General features: G+C 34.6%; 1 protein-coding gene across 1 annotated transcript; it reads right to left on the bottom strand.

The window, feature by feature from the left end:
- Positions 1-361: 361 nt before the first annotated feature.
- LOC113688390 (uncharacterized) lies at positions 362-1,495 on the bottom strand. Its single transcript, XM_027206198.1, has one exon. It carries the CDS (start codon positions 1,493-1,495, stop codon positions 362-364), a length of 1,134 nt encoding a protein of 377 aa, XP_027061999.1.
- Between the last annotated feature and the right edge of the window lie 9,473 nt (positions 1,496-10,968).

The raw sequence follows: 10,968 nt of genomic DNA, 5'->3' as shown, positions 1-10,968 counted from the left end.
AATGCTTAGGTGATGAAAATTGGATGTGCATTTGAAAATGAGCCTGCAAAACATGTTAGAAATGGTGCGTTTCATGACCTGCATAATGGCTGCTTGATTTAAGTTTGGAACAGCCAACTCCCCTAAAGTTCTAGCATTAGCCATGACGACATCTTCTTGATCAGAATCGTTCAAGGTATCACTAAAAGAATTTGTCGATTCGATTTCTAAATTGAGCCTCTGAGTAGCAGCAACAGATTGTTCCTCTTTGTTGTGTCTGGTCTCCTTCTTTGTTCTACGTGCAATCTTCTTTTTTTTTTTTTTTTTTTTTTTTTAACTGAAATATATTTATTTTTATTAGAAGTAAGACAAGAGTAAAATGTTACATAGACCTAATTTTCCGAATTGAAGGCATTCCAAGCCTATCAAGGCGAATTGCTCCACGAGCCATTGTTGGAAACGTGTTTAATGTCTCGTATATCTTGATTTGCTGGTCTGGATGAGATACGCCCACATTGGATAACACATCAGCCACCTTATTCGCTTCCCTGTAACAATGTGAAAAACGATCCGGATCTTCCATAAACTGCCAAATCTGCCTGATAATCCGTCGGATGTGCCAGGGACATTGAATGCGATGCTGAAGAATTCCAATTAATACCAAAGAATCCGATTGCACATAGATATTCCGAAAGCACCTCTGTGCACATGTTTGAAGACCAATAAGGAGGGCACGAGCCTCTGCACGAAGACATGTAGTTTCCCCAAAATATGCCGAAAAACCAATCAAAGGGAGGCCATTTGAATCCCGAAGAACTCCACCACCTCCACCCACTCCTGGATTACCCTTAGAACATCCGTCTGTATTAAGTGTGAACCGTCCAGATTCCTTCGTTTCCCATCGAATAAGTTTGTATGTGATGCCAACATCAGATGAGTTCGGCCAATCATACAAAAGATAAAATGACTGTACTCGTCCCACTTTTTTGAAATGTATGTCCACAATGGATCGGATTTCCGAGAAAATGGCTTGACAAATGACATTCGACCGCATCTGGACATCCTCAAACATTGCTTTATTTCTTGCCTTCCAAATTTGCCAACATACTACAGAAGGAAGTAGCCGTCCAATAAACCGTCTTATATCAGAATCATATGATTTCAACCACCAACCCACTATGCGAGATCTCAAATATGACCCTGATACTTGGAGTCCACATGAAGCCCCAAAATAATTCCAAACTGTTGATGCTATAATGCCATTGGAGAATAAATGTTCGGTTGACTCTTCAGATGCCGATTGGCAGCAAAAACACTTTGAGGGTAAATGAAAACCAAAATTTCGTAACGTATCCGGTATTGGCAACCTACCCAGCAACAATCGCAACATGAAGAAAGAGGTCTTCAAAGAAAGACGAGGATGCCAGATTCTATCAAAAACCATTGATGTGTTTCGGGCTTGCCTAATTTCCCGAAACGCTGAAGATACAGTGAAATTTCCAGAATTTGTGGGCATCCATTTCCAAAATTAATTTGCTTGTACGAGAAGAGCGAGGCATAAATTAGAAAAAAAATACCAGAAAATTAAAAATAAAATGAATTAAAAAAAGAAAACAAATTAACTAACGCCAACCCTAGATAATGGCACCAAAAATTGACAGGTGTCGAGCCTGTGCAATAATAAATACCTGCTCAAATAAAATATAAATTTTGTATACAGTGATAAGCAGGATCGAATCCACAGAGATTGGAGAAATTCGTTTTTCCTCAAGTTCAAAGTATGGGGGGATTTTTATAAAAATATGAATAACAAAATAAATCAAATAAAAGGCCTAACTAATAATTTATTAAAAATGAAACAATAATAAATAAACTCTAGTCAAGAAATAACTTCGGAAATGGTTCACTCTATTGATCATGAATGTAATAATGATTTCATTCACCCACTAATAAACAAGTTATAACTGTCAAACAAATGATGACAATCAATTTCTTCTTACTGTATCGGTAATTAAGATACGACCATTAATCACTTCTCTAATCAAGAAATAACCCTAGGTATGACCGTAGAGTTCAATTTCCCAATTGCCTTAAGAATTAGAGAAGTTCTGTTCTAATCAAATAACATGCTACGAGGGTTATTTTAAATTAACTCATATGTTCCCCTGATACAAATCCAATCATACTAGTCACCACTAATTTAAACAAATTAAACAGTTACGGATTTAACTGCTCTAACTGGTTTTAGGTTATTAGATTAATTAAATATCGGACGCTCTTGATATTCAAATAAAATAGTAATCATAAGAAATTAAATCAGAGAATATATGAATACCAGTAAATAAAAGAAATAAAAATAATCAATTTGATCTCACAATTTTGGATGAACCAAATCCTTCGTTGTTTCTTGACTAGAAAATAGAGATTTAGCTACTTATCATAGAAGGAATTCCGCAAAACTCCATTGAAACTGATTGCATATCGTTTTTCTTCTTCACTAACGAAGAGCCAGCTGCCAATTTTTGAAACAAGTGACGACTCTCCCAGTGCTAATCACTCAGGTCCGTCCCCCTTTTTTTTTTTTCCTGTTCATTTCCTAATTGAAGTCTATTATAAATAAAAACTAGTCTCCTAAATAGAAAAAGAAACCATAAAAGAAAATATTCCAAGTTTCTTAATTCAACCATAAAACAAATAATGGAAATTCAAGTCTTCCAAATCTTTTTCTAATGCTGTCCAAAGTTTGAATCGAACTTGGAAACAAGCCCCGAACGTGCGAATCCCAAATTAACTCGAAAATTACCCCTTTTAATCACATTTTGCTTCTTTTCCTACAATTAGTACTATTAACCAAATTTAAGCGGAATCCATCAATAAAAATAATATACGGCCAAAATCAAGGGAAAAATAATAAAAAATTAAATAGTAATTTTGCACCCTATGAGTGCATTGTTTAGGCAAGAGCAAAACATCCACTAAACCCGATGCAAAAACCATGTCTAAGGAGCTACCAAAACTCTTGAACAATGCAACAAACTCTATGCACTTAATACAAGATGTTAGTTGAAAAATTGCCATTTATATTTTTGGAGAAATATATTCAATTCATAAAAAAATTTCTGAGATGCCACAGACAAAATCTGAAATGCATATTCTGCCATTTTGCGATAGAACTTTGTCAAACTTCAGAATTTGACTGGATTGGTCGTAAATTTGGGCACACTATCCTATTTGTTCATTTCTAGATTACGCTTTCTTTTAATATTTCAGTTGCCCTGTCTCTTAAGCAACAGATTCAATACCTCTAGGACCTAATCAACAGATGCAATACTTGTAGGACCTTCAAAGGAATATCATTTGTGTATGAGATAACAGTAATTTGGGGAAAACTGTAAAAATATTTAACAATGACCCGGCTAACAGCAAATTGGACCACATGATAAGATATCAATTTGTATTACATGAAGTTGTTTGTTTGTTTGTTTATTTTTTTCTGGCAATAATAATCAGTATTAAGTGCCACGGGATAACAGTGCGAAACCTTTCTACATCAAATTTCTTTTGTGTTTCATCTTAGACTAGCCACCATCACCCTATCAACCTACGATGTTGAAAGAGCATTAATGTAAACAATGGTTAGGTGATGAAAATTGGATGTGCAATTGAAAACTAGCCTGCAAAACGTGTGAGAATATTATTATGGTGCGTTTCATGATAGCATGATAAGATACTTAAATATTTCTCTCATCAGCTATATGACAAATTATTGTGTAGGACAAGTTACCACACGGATAAGATATTATGAATACTTAATTGTTCCTCTCATCAATTAAATGACAAAATAATTGTGAACCTTTGGTGGGGCATGGAGATCAAGTTGTGTGGGAGGGATGTTCTCCTGCCGTATTCCATACAAAAGCTGCCATGAATCTTCTTAGTGGCTCAAGAGAGAAGATGACTTGGGTAAAACTAGTTTGGGGGAAAGGATTTGTACCAAGATTTGCATTTATTTTATGGCAGCTATGTAAGAAAAGGGTCCCTACACTGGATAGATTACAAAAGTGGGGTGTTTCTTTACCATCTAGTTTGTGTATACTCTACAAAGAAGAGGAGGAAAGCATAAACCATCTGTTCTTTAATTGTTGTGCGACAAGACCAGTATGGACTAAAGTGCAACACATGTGCCTGGTAATCCGAGGTTCTTATTCTTGTGATGAAGAACTTATTTAGCTTGCAGCTCACTGGAAGACCAAATCGTTTGCGGACCAACTGAGGAGATTGGCCTTGGCTGCTACTATTTATCACATTTGGAGATTCAAGAATGAAATGATCTATCAATCAAGGCTCGTTGTGTGTACTAAACTTCTAAAAACCATTAAAGAATATATGTGTTATGTGGTCAATGGCAGTGACGGAGCCAGGATTTTTTTTTTGGGGGGGCCAAAATTTTATCCTAATAAAATTATCTTAATATATTATGTTCAAAATAATTTTCTTCTATTTAAATATATAACATCTAAAAATATCAAATATTAAATTTAATTATAAAGGCATGTCTATTCATAAATATACCGTACAGTCATAACAAAAATTAACAAAAAAGATACCCTTTGATTAAATATCTTATAACATCACAAACCATCCAATTTGCACATTATGAGAAGATGCTCTCCAATATGTCACCTATGCAATATATATATATATATATATAACCTTGTAATATAAATGTAACTATTTTCAATTAAAAAAAGATAAAAGTTATGTTAGCATACTTTGAAATTTCAACATCTTTTCTTAGAAGTAAATTGAGCTCTAAGCTCTTTCATAAAACTAAATTCATCTATGATTGAATCACTGCTAAATTTTTCAGCAACCTTCTTTTCTATATACACAGTTAGACAATCATTCAAGAAATTATCTTCCATCTTGTTTTGGAGCTTTGTCTTGATTATTTTCATAATTGAAAATGTCCGCTCTGAAGTTGCAGTTGATACAGGAAGAGTAAGAACAAGTCGAATCAATCTATCAATAACAAGATATATCACTGATTTTCTTGTCTTCACCAAGCCTTGACATAACTCATTAATACCAGATAATTTTGCAATTCAGGATGATTTGGAATGTCGAGCTCAAAATGTTGAAGTTCTATTCTTAGACGTACTAGTTCTTGCTCCATAAAATCATTCGGATAGAACTTCTCTGCAAGTTTACAAATATCATCAATCTTGAACAGCATAAATCCATTTCTAGGATCTAAAGCAGTGCTCAAAATAAGCAATTCCACGGTATGATCATTAAACCTGCTATGTAACTCTTACAATTGATAATCAATTGTTGCAAGAAATATATCCACTCGATAATAATGCCCCACACAGATCTCATCATGATGACTTCGAGATCTACCACGTCTTGCAATATATTGAGCATTCATACATGGGATATCAATTTGATGTTGCTCACAAAATAATTTAACTTTCACCAAGAAATCATCCCATCCCGAATCTCGAAAAGTCTTCAGTAGCTTTGTTGTGCTTGAGACAAGATGCATTGCATTCAAAATATCTTGAGATTTATGTTGTAATGCTATATAAAGAAGATGAGTAATTTCCATAATGTCTTTCATAAGATGCAAAGTGAAAACAAACTTAAAGGATAACAACTGATTCAAAGCAAAATTTGCATCTCCACGTTAAGAGTATGAACCTCCATCTACTGCAATGTTACTTAAAACCACACAAGTAGCATTGAACATTTTCAGTAAACTAGAAATAGAATCCAAATGAGAACCCCAACGAGTATCTCCAGTTCGTTTTAAAGTGCCAATTTGATTAAGCTCCCTTCCAGTTTCAAGTTCACCATTAGCAATCTTAGTAGCAACTTCAATTGCTTGAGCCTCCTTTAATTCATCATTACGTTTGTTAGATGCAGTAACAATGTTGATAATGAAAACTAAATTGGAGAAGAATTGGTGAACAGAAACTACTTCTCTAGAAACTGCAACTAAAGCAAGTTGAAACCTATGAGCCAAACAATGAATGTAATAGGCATATGGACATTCATGGCAAATTAAAGCTTGCAGGCCATTCCATTCAAAGATGACTAATTCATATATATATATATATATCATCTCTCATAATATAAACTAAAATTGAAAAAATTTAGGGGGGGCCAATTTTATTTTACACACATATTTACATATTATGAATTAAAATTCTCAAAACTTAGGGGGGGCCATGGCCCCCCTCTGCCCTCCTTTGGCTCCGTCAATGGATGGTCAAGTTTCCCAGGAACACAACAAAATTGGAAACTTGTAATGTAATAGGGAGTTGACCGGAAATGTGGGAAAGATTAGTTGTTTTGAATGCTGTAACTATAGTATTACGATGAGGGATGATTGCTCAAGAGTAGAAGCTGAATGCAGTAATCAAATAAAGTCCTTATTGTTTGCTCAAAAAAATTATGTAGGAGAAGTTACTACACATAATATGCATAGATAGATAAGTATTGAATTTGATAAACATGACAACTGAAAAGGGTATGATTATTGTTTACAGATAATGAGCTTTACTCCTCTTTTACTGCTTTTCCTTTTCCTTCATCTGTCCTAAAATTCTTTTCTATTGCCCATCGTACAAAATCTTGATGAATTAAGGTTAGGTCAGTACACTAGTGGTCTTAATGTCAAAGGCAAAAAAAAAAAAATCACATTTTTGGGAATAAATGTTTGGATTGGTTATTGATTGACAATTTCTGAAAGTGTACGAAATCAATCCTAGTAATAAATCACAATAAATCACTTAGAGAATTCTAAGGTTCGAACTCATTGGGACGAGTTCATTTTTCGGTAATAATTAATTAGACCACATGTGCCCACCTTTCTTCAGAATCAATAATAAAATTAATATAGAACCGATCCTCATTGGGGTGTTTCTTTACCATCTAGTTTGTGTATACTCTGTAAAGAAGAGGAGGAAAGAATACACCATATGTTCTTTAATTGTTGTACGACAAGACCGGTACGGACTAAAGTGCAACACATGTGCCTGGTATTCCGAGGTTCTTATTCTTGGGATGAAGAACTTATCTGGCTTCCAGCTCACTGAAAGACAAAATCATTTGCGGACCAGCTGAGGAGATTAGCTTTGGCTGCTACTGTTTATCACATTTGGAGACTCAAGAATGAAATGATCTATCAATTAAGGTTCATTGTGTGTGCTAAACTGCAAAAAACCATTAAAGAATCTGTGTGTTATGTGGTCGATGGACGTTCTAGTTTCCCAAGAACACAACAAAACTGGAAACTTGTAATGTAATGGGGAGTTGACTAGAAATGTGTGACAGATTAGTTGTTTTGAATGCTGTAACTATAGTTGTAGGATGAGGGATGATTGCTCAAGAGTACAAGTTGAATGCAGTAATCAAATAAAGTGCTTATTATTTGCTCAAAAAAAAAAAATTATGTAGGAGAAGTTACTACAGATAATATGCATAGATAGATAAGTATAGAATTTGATAAACATGACAACTGAAAGGGTATGATTAATTGTATACAGATATTGAGCTTTTCTCCTTCTCTTTTACTACTTTTTCTTTTCCTTCATCTATCTTAAAATTCTTTTCTATTGCCCATCGTACAAAATCTTGATGAATTAAGGTCAGGCCAGTACATTAGTAGTCTTGAGTGTCAAAGGCAAAAAAAAAAAAAAAACACATTTTTGGGCATAAATGATTGGTTATTGATTGACAATTTCTGAAAGTGTACGAAATCAATCCTAGTAATAAATCACTTAGAGAATTCTAAGGATCGAGCTCATTGGGACGAGTTCATTTTTCGGTAACAATTAATTAGATCACATGTGCCCACCTTTCTTCAGAATCAATAATAAAATAAATATAGAACCAATCCCTTAGGTACTCGAAAATGTCTTTCAAGTCTGAAGGTGCAATTCTGTCGAAAGAGGAGAGAGAATACATATGCAGACTTCAAAAATGGCATTAATTTGGTGATCTTATCTGTAGTACATGATCTTAACCTTGGTTAATGACTAATAGTGAAACATGAAGGACCAAATGAACAAATAACTTTGATATTCTCATAAACTACGACAACATCTCTGGCTTTCCCGCTGTCTCGAACCATAATCAATATCAAGGTTTTTTTTTTTTTTTTTTGGGTAAAACAGTCGATTCTGTGTTTCTCTTGTACTCAAATAATGACAATCAAACTAGCCACCATCACCCTAGCAACCTACGATGTTGAAAGAACATTAATGTAAACAATGGTTAGGTGGAGAAAATTGGATGTGCATTTGAAATGAGCCTGCAAAACGTGTTAGAAATGCTGCGTTTCATGACCACGTGATAAGATACCATGAATACTTAATTGTTTCTCTCATCACCTATATGACAAATTATTATGTAGGACAAGCTGCCACATACATAAAACATTATGAATACTTAATTGTTTCTCTCATCAAATAAATGACAAATAATTATGTTGGAGAAGTTACTAAACGTAATATGCATTGATAGATAAGTATAGAATTTCATAAACATGACAGCTGAAGGGTATGAATAATTGTATAAAGAATACTGAGCTTTTCCATCTCTTTTCCTATTTTTTCTTTTTGTTCATCTGTCTTAAAATTCTTTTTTGTTGCCCATCGTACAAAATCTTGATGAATTAAGGTCAGGTTGGTATAGTAGTGCCCTCGACTGTCAAAGGGAAAAAAAATCACATTTTTTGATCATAAATGTTTGGATTGGCTGATGATCAACAATTTCTGCAAGTGTACAAAATCAAATAATAAATTGGTTGGATAATTCTTGGGGTCGACCTCACAGGGAAGAGTTAAATTTTTGTACTTCAATTATTATACAAACAACAATAAAAAACAAACTCAAGAAATTTATTATTCGCTAACTAAGAATAAATTGAATAGTCAAGTCAAAGAAAATAGATTGCACAAAAACAATTGGCAAGAAGCTAGTCAGATTTTGTTCCAGAACTTGAATTAATTATCCAATTATTTTCTTAATATATTAAGAACATTTTCCACAAACGTACTTTAGATTATCTCCCAATATATTTAAATTGTACACAATTAAATCTCATATCTCTTTCAAGATCACAAGTATTCGACTGAATCCTTTGTGATCTCAAGTGATTTGGGTCATGGCACATGAACCCTAAATTACCCTCACATTTAGCCTAGGAAGGTGAATCTATCTAGTACCTAGTTGTGTAGCCCTTTTTAGTACATACAAACCCTAAAAGCATGTCCATAATGAACAAGCATAAACATAAAATTAAAATAACATAGATGAATCAAGGCAAAAATTGATAGAAGTATCAGGGAAGCTTTTTGAAATTATCGCTAAACATTACACATGCAAATACATATTTCTACCATGGTTTTTTTTTTTAATAAGGATTTTATTGCCTCAGAACAGTTCTTGAGGGGGACATAAGCCTGACCTCAACGATACAAGCCAACTACAAAACACCTACTTACTTAAGTCAACGTCGCCGAATAGACGGGTACGATAGCTTATCCAGCCGATATTCACCTCTCGCTACACATGGTAAGTCCCTGAAATGTTCATAAATACATACTGACTCAACCAAGGCACACCCTACATTGGCCAGAACATCCGCAACCTTATTGGCCTCGCGATAGAAATGCTTGAACTGTATACTCCCTTGAGAGAACTCGCAACACTGCTCAACCTCATAACTAATCGTCCACGGGCATTGGTAAACGTTCTTCAGAATCTGTATTAGCGCTAGCGAATCCGACTCAGCCACCAACTGCTGTAGAATGTTCCTCTAGGCACACAGACTAAGCCCAAGCACTAACGCTTTGGCCTTGGCCTGCAAGCTAGTACCAACACCAAAGCAACCAGCGAAAGCGAAGTTGAACTTCCCTGAGCAATCCCTAAGAATCCCCCCGCCACCACTCAACCCCGGGTTTCCTTTGGAGAACCCATCGATATTAAGTTTAAACATTACCAACCCTGGAGGTTGCCAATGAACCAGACGACACTTAACCACATCAGGGCGCTGCTCCACCAACCCCAAGAACTGGGGCCACGATGCGACCTATTGTAATTCACCAAATTTCGTCCAGTAAGCATCCTTCAAGTTTTGAAAAATAGCTCGACAAACGGATGGGGCATCCTTGAAAACCCCTTCAAACACTGCAGAATTCCTCGCCTTCCACAAATTCCAACACACAAAAATGGGTAGGAGCTGTAAGACAAATTTTATCCTCGCGAACTTAGTAGGCATGTACCACCAATTCGCCAACTGTACGCTTAAATGCTCCTGCGCCAAGTTAAGACCAGAGAGAGACCCGAAATACTTCCAAACTGCCTGTGCGACATCACTCGAAATGAAAACGTACCATGGTTATTTATTCCAGCAATGGCAGGATTCTCAATTTAAAATATCAGTTCAGCAACGATAAACTCACAAGTCAAAAAGTGGTATTGTATGTGTGGAATATGATAAGTGTTGATAAAAGTTCAATTAATTTTTTTTAATGAAAATTCTAATCCATGAATTGTTCTTTTGATGCAAATATTCTTCTTGCATTGATAATGTAGATATTAGTGATTTTTTATGAATAATGCATATGGAGGATTTTTTTTTGTCTATATACAAAGGATTTAGAATTTATATTTAAATTAAAATTAATTGTCATGTGTGAAACCTATATACTCTAGTATCATTGAAGAAAAATTAACTCAAATTATTAGTGTTATGACTTATTGTTTGTTTATTGGTATAAAGAAATTCCAAGGTATGTGTGGAATATGACTAATAGTTTTTGTGCATGTCTCGTATATCTATATCTGTTAGTTTAAAAAACTTTGCATGAATATAACATCAATCCATAATAAATAGGCTAAACTGTACCGGAGGATATCAAACTTTCCAATAATGTCATTTCATCCATTCAACTAATTTTAGTACTAAATAGCCTA

This window comes from Coffea arabica, chromosome 5e, assembly GCF_036785885.1.
Source record: "Coffea arabica cultivar ET-39 chromosome 5e, Coffea Arabica ET-39 HiFi, whole genome shotgun sequence".
Taxonomy (NCBI): Eukaryota; Viridiplantae; Streptophyta; class Magnoliopsida; order Gentianales; family Rubiaceae; genus Coffea; species Coffea arabica.
Note: the sequence above shows the minus strand (reverse complement) of the source record. Positions and strands in the feature narration are given on the sequence as shown.